The sequence below is a fragment of the Ambystoma mexicanum genome, chromosome 3q (genome assembly GCF_040938575.1).
Source record: "Ambystoma mexicanum isolate Mex_15411 chromosome 3q, UKY_AmexF1_1, whole genome shotgun sequence".
NCBI classification, from domain to species: domain Eukaryota; kingdom Metazoa; phylum Chordata; class Amphibia; order Caudata; family Ambystomatidae; genus Ambystoma; species Ambystoma mexicanum.
This window is the reverse complement of record NC_090926.1, coordinates 921438303-921457594: the sequence shown is the minus strand read 5'-3', so window position 1 is coordinate 921457594 and position 19292 is coordinate 921438303. Positions and strand designations below refer to the sequence as shown.

Below are 19292 nucleotides of genomic sequence, written 5' to 3'. Positions count from 1 at the left end.
GAATGCCTGGTCGCCATTGAAGCGCGAGCTGTGGAGACCGCCCAGGGAGCCATTTTGGACATCACATTTCGCCTGAGCGAGACCTTCAAGGGTCTCTGGCTCGGGACCTTCAGGAGCCTCTGGCATTTCCGCTGGTGACAGAGGAGTGTGGGGGGCGGCGTTTATCTATTTCCCACACACCTTGCATCCAGGCTGCAAGTCTTGCTTGGTGGCCGTGTGCAGCATTCACGAGCAGACTTCTTTTCATCCAGCGAAACACCGACTATGAGCCAATGTGAGGAGCGTCGCGTGTGGCACGATGTGTACACACGGGGACCATCGCCAGCAGTCACACGGTAAGTCCATTCCCACCAACTCGTGCAAACAGCTCTAAACAGCTCAATAGACAGTCACATATTTTGTGTGTGCATTTAACGATTGGCGAGCTAGCTCAGTGGGTTGACACACGTTGCTAAAATTGATCTGACACCTGTAGGCAAGAGACCCCCAAGTCTAGCTGCGATGACCCGGCCTTTCATCGTTCAGAAGTTGATAATACGGGGGTCATTACGTTGGATGCAAATAACAATTGGTATTCAATTTATGGCGTATTTCAAATGTAGTGCCGATATTCTCAAGCAACAATTAAACCTCGCTGAAATACGTGGGCTTTGCACCACGGTCTTAGTTGTTCTCAGCTGTTGCAAAGCCTGATGGGTAATTGTAGCACATTCCATAACATAGGGTCTGCTACAGTCAAGAAACAGTCCTAACTTCGAGGCTTCATAGCCTGTAGCAGGACATGACACTTCTGCAAAAGAAGACGATGGCATATTGTAACCAAAAAGAGACATTTTTACAGGCCTAACAGTCGCTTCGAAATCTCATGAATAATGGTGGTTGACCCCCACTCACCCGATCGTGCGGGTCGAGCTGAATATCGATAGTGATATTCCCCCCCGCCCCCCGCAGGTCAGAATTATTCCTGAACCATTCGAAGAAATTCTGCATGCCGATTGGAAATCAGTGGGCCAATCAGAACTGTTGAATGTCCTGCAGAGCTTCGGCAGACCAATCAGACATGATTTGATTTGTAGATGTGTAACATTTACATTGATTTATTTATAGTGCGCACAATAGGCCCGCAGGCATGATGGCGCAACAGGAGACACAAAACATAGAACATCAATCAGAAACATAAAAACATAAAAAAGGGTGCTATTACTATCCAGAAAGATTCATTCCAGCATTTGAGAAGAGAACAAATACACAAATGGCTAATTCAGAGAGGTCAATTCAATACAATATTCATCTTTCAAGTCCATGATGGGTGGTTCAATTTATCAAGATGCTGTAAAAAAAGAGAGGTAAGCTACTTGATCCACATCTCACTACTATACAGTCAGTATTATCCTCACTGCACCAATCATCACTATGAATTCTTCGGAGAACCCTAAAATCATCTGGTCTGACACAATTGGGGACCACTTTCATGTTAAGCTGAGCTTGGATTTTGTTCTTTATGGCCTCCCTTGTTTCATGATGAGTTGGTTTCACTACGTTTGTAATTATGAAGTTTCTTGAATCAAGCGCAAAGCTACTCACGGTGGAGTCGATGATTTTTGCCATTTTAGATTTTTTAAGACGTAAGTCTCTAAGGGATGTATTAGTCAAAGGTTTCACCGGCCTGTTGCCCAAAGAAACACCCTTTAATAGTACATTGGGTCCAGGACTGATGATGGCGGCTGCTCCCTTTTTCTGTGCGGGCAATGTGAAGTGTGTAACAGCAACAGGATCTGTTTGAGTTCCTTGATGATGTTCTATATCACAGGGAGGCATTCCTGACCTGATGGCCTTGTCCATTAGTGGATGGGCTGCAGAGACTCGGCTAAATTCCTCCCAACTACCTTGACCCAAGAGATGAAGTCCTCCATTTTATGGCATACCCCTAGATCTTTCAGTAACTGGTTCTTATAGGCCGTCCAGTTAAAGGGAGCCAAAGGTATATCTGTCCCGCAACTAGGAGTTACTGGGGTCTTATTACTTATTTGTACACACAGAGACACAAGTGTAGGTGGCACTTCAGAAAGGTGTGGCAGTACAGGAGATGCACAAGATGGCGTGGGAGTAACACCAGGACTAGTGTTAATGTTTCTGTTGAGCTGTTTGTTGTTACCTAGCAGCTCAGAGAGGGGGCTCTGTTCCTTTTGGAGCATCTGACGTCTCCTTGCGCTTAATGCTAGCACCTCTGAGAAACGTAAGCCTCTTCTTGGAAGGTCCATAGTAGGTAAGGATGAAAAATATGGCGAGTAACCCACGCCCTCCACCGCGTTCATCTGATTTACAGATGGCTGCAGAGGTGAGCTCTATTCCGCTTCTAAAGAGCGGACAGTGTCTATGTCTTTGCATGAAATGGATTGCAGTCTAGTGACTGGCATAGCCACAATTTTAAGGCAATCTCGAAAAGGCAAACCTGGTGCACTCTCCTAGGAGTCACCCCAAAAATTCAAATCAGAAACAAATTTGGGGCTATAGAAAAGTATTACTCATGTTGCAACGCCTAAGCCGCCCATGCGGTAAAACGCGATAAAACATCTAAACGCAGAGCTGTGGGAACGTGCTCTGGGGACCCCTGAAATCACTATGTCTTCCAGGACTTTGAGCTGAGATGAATCGCGGGGCTCCAAGTGTTGCGTGGCTGACACTGCCACAACGCAGAACAACCCTGTATTCCTTGCAGGAAAGCACGCCGAAACACTCGCAGCTCCGAACACTAGGGACTAGAGAAAAGAACCCTACTCAATATGCAGAAATGAAGTTGCACTGCCTAACGCAGCCGCTTCCGACTTCTGTCCGTGATGAAAAAAGGGAAGGGTCTCGAGGGAAGGGTCTTAGGAGGGAGGATCACATGGGAGGAGACTGATGTTACAGGAGTGTGATGACTCAGTGTAATGCGCATACCCATGAGGGGAGCAAGCATGAATGCATCTAGGCACAGAGATGCTCTTATGCAATTCATTGCAGTGTTACAAGGGTTCGAGCTAGCGATAGGGGGTCTAAACTAAGCAAACAAATAGGTTTAAAATTATTTCCTAAAGATTATCACAGCGTCAAGAAGTCGTAGGTTCGACGGAAGAGCATTCCACACTCGGGGACCAAAGACAGAGAACCTTCGCTCACGCCATGTGGTCGTTCTGACCCTTGGGACCTGCAAAAGGTGCTGGTATAAAGAGTGCCGCCGTCTCTGAGGGTGGTGCAGCTGGCTCTTTGTGCTCAAATAGACTGGGTCCATCTCATGGATGCACATGAACACCAGACAGAGCAACTTAAAGAGGATTGTCTGAGATACTGGAAACCAATGTATCTGCCTTCTGAAATGGGAGATTGCTGTTCTACTGCTCAATGAAAAAAACAGTTTGATAGCAGAGTTTTGGGCTACCTGGAGTCTCTTTATTTGAAATGTTTGAACCCCCATAAGGTGGGAATTGCAGTAGTCCAGCCTAGCATTGGATAGTATTCCAACCACGATTGGCCGATCCTTCGCTGCAATAAGAGGCATTACTGGATTTAAGAGACTCAATTGAAAAATACAGATTTTACCATCTGGCTGACCTGCAAATTGCAGTCCATACTCGACTGCCAGATACAGCCGAGGTTTTTTATAGTGTCTGCATATCTAGTAGGGGCACCAAAGAGAGAGGGGAATGGAATAGTATGAATCATATCTCGTACAAACTTTCTTGTGCCCAATTAACCTCTGTTGTTGCAGGGTTCAGCTGTAATTTATTTTCCAATATCCCGTTCTTAATCTTGAAAAAAAGTCCATAGGCGCCCCTCTCCGAGAACGAACATGGCTAAATGACCTGTTCTTTGGAAAGGTACCCACTTGAGAGTCCGCAGCCACACTTTATTGTTTAAGGGACTTAGGTTTAGTCACCCTAAGTTTCCTAGGTTCATCCAGACATGGACCCTTTGCTCACTGTGCTCAGAGAGGCACAGCATCACCTCACTGCTGAGGCCCCACAAGGCTGAAACATGTGTATGGGGTTGCTGTTGGTATTCATGTTCAGAAGAGAATTGTCATAGCATTTCGGTGCTGGATTGCCATGTGGGCGGGCCGAGACTAATATACAAATGGATATTTCCCTTCTGTGAAAGGTACAGTGAGCTAAAATGTGGCTGCGGACTCACGAGGGGGCACCTTCCTAAAGAACAGGTCATTTAACAGTGTTCGTTCTCGCAGAGGGGCGCCTATGGACTATTTGTTGACAGTTCTTAATCTTGATTGCATAGGACAGCATAGTGTTCACTGCTTCCGCTGGTTGATTGAGTCACATGTAAATGTGGGTGTCATCCGCATATGAGCGGTATGACAACCTGAATTCCAAAAGAATATTCAAAAATATTCGAATATAGATGTTAAACAGCAGGGGCGACAATGAAGACCCCTGGGGTACCCCACACTCAACTGGCACAGCCTCAGAGAGGCAATCAGCCATCTTCACCTGTTGGGTGTGGTCAGATAGAAAAGACGCAAACCATCTCATAGCCTCTTCTGAAACATGTGCCACTGACAGCCTTGCAATAAGAATATCAAAGTCCACTGTGTCGAAGGCCGCAGACAGGTCTAGCATAACAAGCATGCTGACAGTACCTTGGTCGGCAGCCCCAACAGTCATCAGAGCCACTAATTCTTACTGGTTCTCTGTGGTTGTGCTTGTCTTTTAAAGGGAGAAATTGTGCAGAGGGAGAGATTAGGATAGCCACTTAGATAATTGTTTGTGTCTATATTTGTAAACTGTTAATGCCATTTTATTGTACATTGTGCTTTTTGTGGATTTCCCTTAAGTCTTATTTCCCCTCTGAGAAACAATTTGTGAAGCCCTTTTGATTGGTTGTTTTTTTTTAACTTCCTTTCCCACCCTTTCTTTCCACTCAAATGTAGAAAAAATACTTCCTTTGTGAAACTCCTATATTAAGCACTTTGTGATAGTTTTTTAATTCGCTTTCTCTCAACTTGCCATCTTCCACCCTGCAAAACGAAAACAAAATAAACTCTGTATACGTCTTTGAGAACCCCTTTGTGATTCCTTTTGAATCCCCTTCCCTTACAACACCCCAAGAATAGAAACATGGAAAACGAGAAACCTGCTGTTCAACCTTTGTACTATGGTACGCCTCTTGGGAAAGGATTTCCCTTAGTGCTCCCCACCTACACAATCGTTATGGAAGAAGTGGATTTCATTGGGAGCCTCTCATCTGTGCATCAGGAGAAGGGCCAGCATCAGAAGATGGAACAGGAGAAAGCATTTATCTATTGTGCATGTGTAAGGCGCTTATACATCAAGTAAATTGTCTTTCAAAGCGCCCACAGGGCAACAGGGAGGGGAAGAACAAATACAACAGTTAAAGATAGAGGCGGACCTACTAGGTCTTGTGAGCATTCGGAACGTGCAAGTGCATAAAGTGTATAAGTGCATAGAGGAAATGTCATCAAGTGGTGGATGGGAATGAGGCAGAGATGGAATGTAGCAAGATGTGGAACAATAGGCGGCTGAAATGGATGGGCAACTAGAGGGCAACAGAAGGAGGCAGAGATGGAAGAGCAGCATGTGGACTAAGGGGAGGAGGCAAAATTGAGGGGCAGCAGGAGGGGAAACGTGAAGAGGCGGACGAGGTGCAGTAGGCAGTACCTGAGATGATGGATCAAAAAGAGGAAATGAAAGAGGTGGATGATGGCCAGGAGGAGATAGATGAAGAAGAGCAGTAGAGGCAGTGTCAAAACTATTAATGGGATAACAGGGGCTTCGACCCCCTCTCCCGAACCACAGAAGCTGAATAGATCGACCCTCCCACCGTGGTTGGCACGGGCGCCTGAATATATAATCACAGGGAACCACGTGGCAGCCAATGAGGGGAAGACGGAGTTAGGGAAAGGGGGTGGAGTGACAAAGGAAAGATGGGGAAAACATAAGATGCGTACACATAATCATAATAACAATGACTACCTAGTACGCCTAAACCTGTAGCTTCTGCCTGAAAACCTATCCTGACTTCCTAAACCAAAGCAGAACTACCCCTTAATGCTGCTGCGAACAGGTGTTTCCATAAACATAGCATGCGCTGAAGTTACCCCCAGCCTCAACATAAAGACACATTTAAAAGTATGTTATGGCACTGAAACAAACATGAAAGAGTTTCTTTGGGTACATTTAAAGCAACAAACAAAACATAGCAGATCACTTAATCCGTATAACTAGTGCACCAAAAACCAATGTGGGTGTACTCAGGTCAAACTTTTGCCTCCACCCGAAGTTCAGCAACTTTAAAGCATATGCGCTTTTGGCAAACATAAGGAATTAATGTCTGTATGCCACCAAAGAAAGAACAATGCCAGCAATAGTAAAGAGGTGCAGTTATTTGGAAAGTCTTTAAACACTTATCTGCTAGTCCGGGATGAATGACGCCCGTAACGAGAACTGCTGTCTCTCGTAAAGTCACCTCTTTCATCTGATGCTTTCTTTCACCGCTGCGGCCTGGGATTCGTGTGACCAGCTCTTCAGTGTTCTTACTCCTGCATCCTGCTTCCTGCTTCCTGCACCTCGCGCCTGCCGTCGCCGCCCATGCTGATAACATCATTTATCTGCAGCAGAGCACGGGCGGTTAACGGCTTAAGTCAGCCACTAATTGTTCAGCTGGCGCTTCGCACGAAAGGCAGAGAACTACACCCAGTCCCGAGGCATGCTGGGAAATTTAGTTTTTCGCCTCTTTTCTCCTATTTATCACCGTTTCCAGTGCACCGCACGCCTTCCCTGTCCCCAACCTCTATTTCTGACAGGCAGCATGGTAGGCACAGGAGAGGGAGGAGGAGGAATCTGACAGATCTGATGCTGTTGGCTCCAGTCATGTTGTGGGGCCACGGTGGGCCAGAGGAGGGGACTAAGGAAAGGAAAGTACCCCAAAACATTTTAGTTCGGTACTATCTTCTAACTGGGAGGATAATCAAGGTAGAAGCTTGCACATCTGTGTGCAAGCTCTGCAGGACGGACTTGTAAAATTGCAAGAAGACTGCGCATCACAAATTAGACACAACTGCAGTAGTCCCAAAGAAGTGTTTTTTGACAATGTCCCACACACCACTACCACTGCTACAGTAACTTCCTCCAGTGGCACGGAGGAAGCATCTGTCAGCATGTCTCGAGAGGTAGGTTGTTCTCTGACATGACTTAGAGCATGGCCGCATGAGAAAGAGGCCCTACCGTAACCAGTAGCAGAGACTCTAGCTTTTAGGCCTGCATATCTTTGCCTGTTTCCTACCACCAAAAATCCATGCCGACCGTTTCTCCCAGAAAATCTAACCCTTTACCCCACCCTAAATACATTCACTATAAAGGTTTTCGAGATAAAAGATTAGATATATAAGGATTCGATATACAGGATTAGATATAAACACTGTATACCCTTATCTGCGTTTCCATCTCTCCAGCATCCCCCAATAAATTGATGAAGGGGGAGAAAGACTGAAAAGGGTTACATATATGTACATACATATATGTATATGGATCATCCGCCCTACACTCCACCTGACTGATCCTCTCCTTTTGACACCACTAAGATCTAGCATCCTCCTTGAACTCTCTTGATGCTGCCTACCCTGTGCTTCCTCTCACTTCTCCTTCATCTCTATCTCGCCCCATCGCAGCCTTGGAAATCCCTCCGTGACATAGAAAACACCGCCAATATATGTCCTTTCAGTTCGGCTCCCCAGCTCCATCTTCTACACTTGAAAGTGGGTCCCAGTTTTTTCCAGAACATTATGGCACCCACTGATGCTATTTGTTACAACCACTGCCTATATCCTTGCTGGCATCTCACTATAAATACTCCTGTTGGTCTTTACTCTCTCCCCAGTTCATGTACTTCTCTTCACCCACCATTACCGAGGAGACCCTGAGAACAATTGTATGTCTGGTTCTCTCTCATTTAAAGTATAAAAACGTTAATGTTGGCAGCTCTCACATAGCGGGAAGACCCCACAAAATGAGAATGAGAACAATTCTCATGTTGCTGGCTCTCAGCCCTAGTAATGAGTAGCTATCTACTAAACTACTATGGTTTAAAAGAGCAGGTGCAGGACCTAGGAGCAGGATGCAAACATTAAAGAGTTTTAGCACTAACACTAATGACATCTCATCATTGTATGACACTCATACCTCACCCACACCAGGGGTTATTTATCTGTTTCACAACCAAAAGCCCCACTAAACAAGCCACTGGACCTTTTAGTGTGTAACATCATTGAAGTTGGTGTATTTTTATGTTTTATTTTTAGCTTTACAGTACAATATTTTAATGGCATGCAAATAAAGGCTCTATTGTTTTCAAAGCACAGTTGGTGTATTGGCTAAGGCTCGGTGTCTTGCCATTGTCTTACTCAATGCAATGCTGTTTCATTTCAATGAATGTTAGTTGTTCAGCATGGGGGCACTACCAGGCTTCTGGTGCAGTCAGTTACAATAGTCAGGGCAGCATTAAAGATAGTCTCATATTGTACAGCGGCAGGGGTCAGCTTACAGCTACTATGGCAAATCACAAGTGCTGGTGGCCAGACAGACTGTCATATATGTGAATATATAACAGAGGAGGGTACAAATCAAGCCACACTAAACCCCTCATATGAACAGCAGGAACTGTACATGACACTTCGGTATGGATTAGAAGTAACACACATGCATTCATGTAATTTTACTAGAAGTCCAAAATGGACTGGAATAGCACATAGAAACAGAAGGGGCATCATAGGAACACTTGCATAGCGCTTAGAAGTGAGAAAAGCATGTAGGAAGTGATGTGTACTCACAAAGAAAGCGTTCACCTTTACAATAAGGCTGTACAATTGGGGCACACCAAAAGATACCATTTGAGAAAACCCAGTTTATTTGAGTATTGTTACGGTCACAATATAGATATCTGGTGTAGGCAACAATTAAATTAGCAATAAGATTCGCCCAGGATTATAGGCCATTTGTTGACCGGACATAGTTTTTAAACATATTAGACAATCTGCTGGCAAGACACCGAATTGTACACGCTTGCCAGAGAGGAGAAGAAGGCAGGTAAGATAAAGCTGGCAGACGGGTTCTATGAGACTACAATAGAAATGAGCTGAAGGAGGCCAGCAGAGGAAGCCGAGAAAAGGGCAGTATATCACGAGAGGAGGGATGCACGAGAAAGATTCCAGAGAGCAACAGCGCATGTTTTTTAAACCAGCAGAATACCCTTTTTAAAACAGAGACAAGGCATGTTGAGTCTGTTTACCCTGAGCCAGAAATAATTTGATTTTAGTGTATAAACGTACAGAAGTTTTTATTAATGTAACCATTGACCAGGAAACAAACGGGCGATATGTGATGGAAGAGTACAAAGACGTACAAACACAAAGAAGGTCACTATGGCCGTAAACGAGGTCGCTAAGGAGGGGGTTACATAGTTATCTGAATAAAAAAGTTTCCAGTTTCTTTTTGGATACATTGTGTGATTTAGTTGCTCTGAGATTCTGTGGAATGGAATTCCATGTCTTGGTGCTGCTATAAAAACACTTTTGTTGACCTGAGTTAGCTTGGCTGTCGGTACCACTAACACATTAGTGTTTTTGGATGAGAGATTTTTGATCATAGGTTTCCTTTTGATCATTTCTGCGAGGTTTTATGGGTTATTGTCAACAGACGGTTCCCTATTCTGGCATCTATGGGTAACCAGCATATTTTATTTTGTGCTGCAGAAACATGCTCATGTTTTTTCAGCCCTACTATAGCTCTTACGGCACTATTTTGAATATCCTGGAGTCTGGCAATTTCCCCTTTTCCAACTCCTGCCAGGAGGCTACTGCAGTAGGCTATGTTAGAGCATACAGTGGCCCTAGCCACCGTCTCACAGCTCTTTTCTGTGTGGTAAGGACGGATATGCGATAACAATCTTATATAGTAGGCTGACATTGACACAAGGCTGTTGACCTGGGCTCTCATATTCAGTGCAGATATACTCCTAGGGTTTTAATCTTTTGTTTTTATAATCTGCTATTTGAAAGTAGAGATATTCATGCCCCACCTTTTGTATTGTGGGGCTATTGCCTATGACTATCAATTCCGTTTTGCCATTATTTAATGCCATATGATAAACATGGGTACTTCGCTATTTCTTTGTTATCGGGGGACCTGTTTTAAGGTAGGAAGTTTTTGTCACACAATATATAAAGAGAAAACGGGTTACCCCTCCCTTTTGCACATACTTGCTTCACGGTAACACACAGTACTTGCCCTATGCTATATCAATCATCGGGTTTAGCAACAGGGCATAATTTTCATATAAATATATTAATTTTTCCATTATCAAAACCTTTCATACAAATATCAAATAATCTTGTAGACAACCTTTTGAAAACATTCACAAAACATTCATAAACATTCATAAACGTTCATAAACAAATCCACAAAGAATTCATAAAAGGTTCACAAAAAACATAGACGACTTCATTTGTGCACAGGGTTTAGTGTCCACAATATCTTTTGTCTATACTAAAAACATCCATTAATACAAAACAGTTGTTCAATTTTTTTTTCATTATTTCTTGAACGAAAGCCACACATTGCACAACTGATACATCGGACAGAGTTTAGTAAATATGACATAACTTCATCCTACTCTGACTTTCTCTTAGTCTACCAGCAGTTTTATGATTTGAGTGTGGGGAAGTTCTTAGGATGAAAGGCTTTATGTAACCCTAAAAACACAGATTCAATAATTTAATGAATGCAAAACAAAACCTTTTTTTGACATAGTTGTATCTTAAACAGGAAAACACGGTGCTGAGTCTAACGTGCAGTGATTTCTGTGTTCTCTTCAGAACCTAAGCAAATCCTTTCCAACAATATCAATATGAGCACTTTAATATAGAAGGCTGTAGGGATTTTGCTCGGTTACATGAACATTGAAAAGAATGTTTAAAATAACTAGAATACAGAACAAAGTACTATTTTAGCCTGACCATACCGAGATGGCCGCCATAAGTAGATGCAACATCTCAAAGACGTGCAGCGTCTCTCCCTTCATAACAGGTGCTGACGCTGATGCTCGGTTTGCAAGCAGCGTTTGGCAAGTAACCAGTGGAAGGATGACTGTGCGGAGATAGGAAAGAAACAACATAAGGAGATAGGCAAGTAGAAATTAGAATTGCGTAAATGCAAAATGAAGAGCTGCATGTAGAAATAGTCAGTGCTAACAGAGCGCTACTCGATCATGAACGTGAGATGAACCATGTATTCCTCTGTAATTTGGAAAGATATAGATCTAAATACATCATCTTTTTGGTGCATTATGGTTATCTCTAATAGGGAGAAGCTAACACAGAAAAAGAAATTAACTGGGACCGGAAATGAATAGAAAAACGATAAAAAGTACAGCAAGTACTGCCTTTTTGGAACAAGATATAATACAATTGAACACAGATCTGAATTAACGGTTCATGTCAATCCACAGAGTGGAACAGAATCTCAGTTGGCTATTGAATACAAGAAACACTTTGAAAAATTATAAAGCTTCTGTAAAGACGCAAGAGGGGGGTGTCTGTACTTCCGCTCTCTATATGGTAGAGGAGAGACACAGAGGACCCCAGCCAAGATTCTATTATTGGTACGTGGTCGAGGAATCAAGGCCTAGCTTCTCAGTAGGGGATGCGGGCTGGTTCTTAAGTACAGTGTAGTCCCCACGCACCCACAAAGGAATGTCCGCACACTGTATCGGTTAAAACACAGTCTTTATATAATTAATATTCAAAGTCACGTACACTATCACGATAACTCACTTTGTACTCCGAAAATTAACAATAGTAAATATATACAGTTCTAAAGTGGTACCACTAACGTTATCCGATCTCATTAAAGTGCATACGGTCAGAATGACACACAGATCAAAATAAAGAGGAAACCAGCAGTAGAGAGAGGAAGGAAAGCAAGATAGTTGAACAATTGGCAGAATACTGGCCCTGATATCTAGACACAGTTCTGTGTGGAGATCCCCCCACCTGGGCAACCTGTAAAGCAAAGATATATCACAAGCCCAGTCCATATATTGTTCACACTAGACTTTCCAATAGTTCTGCAACCCCAAAGTACCTTGGCGTTGTAGTGTTCCTCGTCGGGGAATCGATGGCCCTTCTTGAGTGCCCTGCCTTTAAGGCAGGAGTCATGGGTCGTCGAACGTCCGACGGAGAACAGGTCGAGCTATGACGGTGAAGTGGCAGCGTCGTTCCTAGCGGTGCTCATTGACGGGGAAGCGTAAACGTCCTGCAAGGAAGAGGCGTGCGGGGCACCTCGGTGTCGATAGTTCTGGACCGCAAAGAGTTTGAAGATCTGTGGTCCAGCAAGGGCGTTGAGTCGTCAGCGTCTCTGTGGTCTTTGGGTGGCGGAAAACCCACCGGTGGATGCTCCTCGGCGTGTCGACGGTCAGGCCTTCTCCAGCAGAATAAGACGGCGACGATGCGGACGAGAGCGTCCTTGGATCAATGAAGTTCTAGGCAAACGGGAGCAGGGCGGCTCTGGTCGGCGACGGCGGTCCTCTACAGTGGCGGACAACAGTCCGTGCGCTTCTCCTTTGAGTTCCGCAGCAGTCCCCAGATCGGGTCGGCAGCCTGTCGAAGGTCTGTCTACCAGGGAGCTTAGGCAAAGATCAGCTGGTGCACGATGGTCCCTTGTAGCTTGGGAAGAGGGCGCCTTACCAGGTCCTCTCTGGGTCAGTCCTTGTAGACACAGTAGCTTTCAGATTGTGAAGGAGAGCAACAGCAATTGTTCTCGTCCAGCAGGGCTTCAAGGTCAAGATTCAGTTACTCCAGTTACTCGTCGTAGTGGACTTCAGCTTCTGAACATGATTCCTAGCAGTGAGAGGTCCCCAGATATACTGTTGATCTCCCATTCATTCCGCTGGGTCACACTGGAGCATCCAATCATGACTAAGGGCATTCATGCAAGGAGGCAGCCAATCAGGCACACGGTGCATTCAGCCCATTCACTTCTCTCCAGACACTCACAACAAGTTATGTGTATTGGGACAAGTACCAAGCCATTCAACACTCCACACTGCATTCATACTGGTTTCAGGCAGGGCTGTCTCAGTCATTGTGTCAACCACTAGATACTAGACACCCACAACACAGAATGCGTATTTGTCACACACTCCATTCACCCAGGTCCCACCCACAGGCGTACCCACAACATACGGTCATTGAGAAGGCTCCAACCAGTCTGGTCAACACTTCCCCACACTACCATATATGGAACTTCCACCCAACAGCCAATCAGGGGGAATGGACAGAGTCAGGGCTTCCCGGGACTTCGGGAAGATCAAGGTAACAGGCGATGGAAGGCAAGAGGCCATGGGGGCCATTTTGCCTCCATCAGGAATCTACCGATTCCAATGACAGGGCCTGGGCATCCCAAAATGGAGGACGCTCAGGACACCAGTCAATTCAGCACAGAGCTGCCACCAGCGGGCACCCTGCTCTGTGGGTCACACACAGCTGCCCAAAAACATACACTAGGGGCACAGGGTTGCACCCCTACCCATGGGTGCCATAAGGGTATCCCATGGGTCTGTTCACCAAAACCAAAGGAGAGAACTGCACCGCCAGGAGTCCCACATGAACTCTTGTGCGGAAAACACAACAGAACACACGATAAAAAGCAATAAAAGAAAAGGATACTGTTGGGTGTCCTGACCCACGTTTGGCCTATTAAGCTGCAACATTTGGTGCTGTGGGCTTAGAAAATCCAAGATGGCGGAGAAGCCCACAGTTGTGCCAGAATTTGGGAAACCCGTGCAGTTTGTGCGCACACCAAAATGGTTGCCTAACCTGCCACCCACCAGTGCAAGCATGATGGGCCAGGAGTGCCATGAGTGAAATGTGTGCCAAAGGAAAAACAGCAGTGCCGGTTGGCTAAAAAAAAGCGCTTTAAAATCACCTTTGTTTCCCTGAATGCAAGCTCAAAATGCCTATTTTAAACATCACAAGATATTCAAAAAGCTCAATAAACACCAACAGACATTTGGCAGAATGTATTCTTGCGTGCATACTAAATCTGGAAAGATGAAGAGCCCAAAACAATGTTTATAACAAAACTGGCTGAGCTGTGGATGTCAGCAGTTTAAGTTAAATGGACAGAAAGCCACTAAAATCGAAATGTTGTAAATAAATAAGTGACCTACATTTGAGTGTAACATAGTTTGCAACTGTTGAAATGTCATAGTTTTGAACTTGGAATCAGCGTTCTAGCTGCATGTGTAAAAATTGTCAGTGTGATTTGAATGGAGAAAACTGAGACCTAAAGTGACATTTAGCTGAAGCCTGCCTTGAAGAGAGTGGATTCTGCCTGACAACTACCCCCGACAGGAGAGGGAATTTAGAGCTGTGTTCCCAGGCCTGGCTGCATCCTGCTGCCCCTGCCAAAAGGAGATGACACCTCTCTGATTGAATTAGGGGAGTGGCACCTGGGGACTACAGGAAACTAAACAAAGCACTGTCCCTGGCTCAGGCAAATGTTATATTAGGGGGGTCGTAAATGGCTTCCTATTGGGAGAAACTGGGAGGGGCAGTGCCTGTGAGAGCAAGCTGAGCTTGGGGGAAGTGGATAAACCAGAAATTCCACCATGTGCTTTGGAAAACCACACCCTTTTGGGGCCAGAGCATGATTTTAAAAAGATGGATAATTCACAGTGCGGACTTGTCAAAATTATATAAATAACATCATCATTCTTGTGATTTTTCTGTGCACATTTAAGAGGTGTTAGGAACCTGTGGTATGTTGTTGGGGATAGTAGCGTAAAAAATGGTTGTTACTCCAAATGTATGCATGTTAAAAATCTGACACTTTATCATCTGAAACCCATATCTCTGGTGCACATTTGTGTAAAATCTGGAAAGGTTTAGAGGTCGTTATCTGGATGAAAAGGGGAGAATTCTGTCATAAGTGGACACAACATCGTACAAAGACAGGGATCGGATGGTTTGGTGCTACAGAAAATATGTTAACTGGACCTATAATATTTGAAAAATGGTACATAGATAAATATGTATTTGGGTCAGAAATAGATTTGTGTGCAATTTGACAAGGGGAGGTTCCTCTGACCATAAAACCTACAGCATCACTCTGACACTCCATTTCTTTCCCCCAATCAAGGGATAGAGGAAAGCTTGGCCAATGATAAGTGAGAGGGGCAGGTTTAGCTAGGCCCAGGCACACACCCATTTTAAAAACACATAAAAAGAGCCACTGGAACCCAGGTAGGGACATTCACTTTCCACTTTCTTGCGGGACGCTTTGCCGGGAGACTCCAGACTTCAAATCCATCAATCTCCAGAGACCAGAGATCCAGAGAGACCAGAGATCCAGAGAGACCAGAGATCCAGAGAGACCAGAACTGTGCAGTGCTGAGAGCAGAACCAGAGACCAGACCGTTGTGAAGACCCCCTAGCAGAAGTCCAGCCAATCCTGACCCGATCGGTGACGAAGCCGCATTCCTTTCTAAGTTCATAGTGTGAGTACCCAGTCAGGACTGTGGAAAAACCCAATCTCTTAGTTTAAAATAATCTAATCCAAACTATTTTAGCCTATTAGAACTGCCTCCTAGAATCGTGTCATTCTGTCATCTTTAAAACTGAAACTGTCATCTGTCATTCTGAGCTTTAAAATTTAAAATCTGAACAACTACCTTTACTAAATCGGCCGTATCTCCGGAACCGTTTGTGCTAGGAGCGAGTTTAACTGTCATCTTAAAGCTAAGATTCTAAGCTTTCCAACGAGCCTAGAACCTACTCCTCATACTCCCTCCTGCGCTCGACGCACGTGTATAAATTTGCCGCGATTTGACATTTTGCTTAATTCCAGCCACGTGTAAAAAGATTTGTCCTTGCTTCCTTTGCTGAACTTCGTTTGCAACCTGACAATCATTCATAGAGCATTGCTAAAGTGATCCTGAACTAATACAAAGTAGCTGTCACCCACCCTGAACCTCTAGAGGGAATTAAAAGCATTTTTAGCATATTTTTCACTTAATTGCAATCACATTCAAAGCATTTTGGGTCTGTGTTTAAAACTCCTACCTGTTTTCCTCTAAGCTTGCTAGGGGGGAACTGAACTATATTTGATTGCATTCCTGAGAACTGTGTGCTTTCCTTCCATCTCTTTACCTTGCATAAAGGGGGGGGGGGCGGGTGAATTGTCAAAGAAAAGTGATTACATTGTTTTTTGTTGAAATCATATCAAGTTTATTTTCTGTACTGCATTTTCATTCATCATTGCATTGTCCTTGAAGCCATAAAAGCATTCTCAGCTACTTTATCCTCTCTGTATCACTTCTAAGCCATCAAAAAGAGTGTACCACTATAACATTATCCATTGTTGATCACTATCTTCTTCACAAGTGTGCTATCAAACGTTAATTTATTATGAAAGTGTGAGCTATATATATTGTTTAATTTTCAAATAAACCTTTTAATTTGCAAAACAAACCTACTTCTTGGCTCAGTGGGATCAGGGGGATTCTAAGAGAGGGGTGTTATATAAGGGTTGTCATCCAGAGTAAACGAACTGGACATAAAAATATATCAATAAGGGTTTCCCTCAGCATCCCAGACTAGGCATTGATTTAGCTGTAGTGTTGAATTGAATCCGCTTACAAAGTGGGGGCTCATAGCCGGAGATTCTGGATTAGAATTACCACTTGTGCAGCTTAATACAGTGTGCCAACTGACCGGATACACATATCCGGTTAGATCACCACGCTGTTTTACACTGTGAAAGCATTCCTCAAAGAAACGCTCTAAGGAAACGGTCTGTTTTGCAAAATAAAATACAAACTTCTGTAAGTCAGGAAGGAACCCAAATTCCAGAATGACGACACTGGTAGACATCAAAATAGCCAGAGAGCACTTCTTACATAAGCTATTTGTGAGAGGTGAATGGACTGAGCAGGGCCAGGATGCTTGCTTGCAGGCACTCACACAACAGGTCACTGCAACTGGGTTAGATAACTGGAGAGATCAGGGTCCCTTACATGTGGCCCTGAGCGAACTATACATGGCTCCTAAAGCTAAAGATGAACACAACAAGATGGTTAGGATAGCGGCATATTTGTATCTATATATGGGAGCCATGCAGGACAAATGTGCTGAAGGCCAAGATCTGGCAAGTAGGCAACTGTTGGCATTAGAGAAGGCCCAATCTGACCTGGTCTCTTCTGTGCAGAGGAGCCAGGAGTCAGAAAATGATAGTAGGCAGTATATCATTAAAATAAAAGAGGACATGGATATACTGCAACAGGAAAAGACAGATCAGGATACCAGAATTCTGGCTTTGCAGAAGGAGCACCAAGACAGTTTGGACTCATTACTGCAGAGCCAGAAAAAGCTGGAGCAACAGATCAATTTCAACACGGCATGCACAGAGCAGGTAGCCACCCTGCAAATCCAACTAGACAGAGAGAAAGAGGAAAGCAATAAATTGATTTTGAAAGACCTGGATACCCAGGCAGAGTTTGATGAAGAACGCCAGAAAGCTGGTGCCTTTCAAAGGCAGAGGGACGACCTGGCGTCACAAATGCAGGCTCTTGGTCAGGAAAGGGATACCTTAGGCCAGGAAGTCTTCCATTTAAAAAGAAAAATTGAAGAAAATCACTTGGCCCTGCAGGGGCTGGGTGACCTCCAAACAGAGCATCAGATCTTGTTAGAGCACACCAGGAGGGTGGAAGAGGCTCTGGCAAGAAAGGAGCAGGCCAGTAGGGATGGGGCTCAGGAGGTAACCCTCCTGCAGCAAAGACTGACCCAGTACTCCAGGACCAATCAGGAGGCACAGAGAGAGAATGAGGCTCTCTGCCAGCACAATGATAGGCTCCAGTAACAGGTAGCCATCCAGGAGGGACAGATAGAGTCTAGTAAGTCCTTAACTGAGGAACTGAAAGTGCAGACTCTTGCATTGCAACAGGGAGCAGGGGCTTACAGAGATGAAGTTCGCTGGGAAAGGGAAACACCTGAGCATAACCTCAGAAGCCCTAGTAGCAGAGGCCGTCATCTCTCTCAGTCCCTGGACTCTGCCACCCCCATGTCCCCTTGCGCGCATGAGCACAGGGCCACAGGAATGGCAGATTACTCTCCAGCCAAAAGTATGGGGCTCATAGGCCAGTACCACCCAGGAATGGATGGGCGGGCATCCGGGCATGGGCACCTAAGTACAGTGCAATTTAGTGGGGAACCCCAGGAGAGTAGGCCCACTAAGGGCATCCTGAAGACCTCTGCCCAGTTAGGTCAGTGGGGGGAGCCCATCAAATCCTGGTAGCAAGGAGGGATCTGAAGATTCCTCTGAGCGTCACAGGACACAGGAGACCAGGTCCCCGCATTCTGCCAGCTATTCCCAGGCTCGCAGAATCTGGGAAAACCTGGAAGATCAGATGGGCACCTCTGGGAGCAGTGCTTCTGAATCAGAGGATGAATGGACCAGGGTTGCCCGAACCAAAAAGGCCAATAAGGTGAAAAGGGCCTCGCTTAAGGACCCGTTTAAACAGATTAAGGCAATCAGGAGCGTCATCACGCCTTATCATAAGAACGCCAAGTATTCTGTTTGGGAACACTTGGAGCTCTATGAGCAAATGATGGAGGCTTTCCATTTGAAGGACAACCAACAAAACCAAAAACCCCCGGTTCAAACCCATCCTGGTGACTGCCTCCCAAAAGGCAGGGGGGGCCCAGTACCGGAACCAGGGGAACCTAAAACCGAATCAACAGACTGGGTAGATGTGGGGATTGAGCTGTCGCCGCCCATCATTCTATCCCAGAACCAACAATACCAAAATCCCATGGGTCAAACCTATCCTGATGACTGCCTCCAAAAAGGGGGGGCAGCCCAGAACCCGAAACCATTTCCAGTTGCCAACTTTTTCTTTCAGATTCCCCAGACTCTCCACAGAAGTCTGCCCAAATCTCTTCTCTCGCCATGTCCAAAACTAGAAAGTTAGCCCACCAGTTGTCCAAAAATGTGCATTATCTGTGCCCCCTTGAGGAGAAGGAGGGAAGATATTATGCCCCGGTACAAGTACAGGGGCAGGGTACAATTTTGGCACTGGTGGACACTGGATCCCAAGCTTCCCTTCTGTCCAAAAGGGCCTTTGATGAACTGAATTCAGGTAGGGGAGAGAAGTACCAAATTCCCCTCACCTCTCTTCCTGGCCAACTCCAGAACTTTGACGGGAAGGAAATTCCCGTCAAGGGGACT

At 45.0% G+C, this 19292-nt stretch overlaps 1 protein-coding gene across 1 annotated transcript in view; it reads left to right on the top strand.

The window, feature by feature from the left end:
- Positions 1-207: 207 nt before the first annotated feature.
- Positions 208-19292, top strand: part of LOC138448026 (cilia- and flagella-associated protein 337-like) — a 621048-nt gene continuing 601963 nt past the window's right edge. The window contains exon 1 of the mRNA XM_069604562.1: positions 208-335. Within this exon, the coding sequence (XP_069460663.1) occupies positions 265-335 (71 nt within the window). The 5' untranslated portion in view covers positions 208-264. The remainder of the gene's footprint in view (positions 336-19292) is intronic.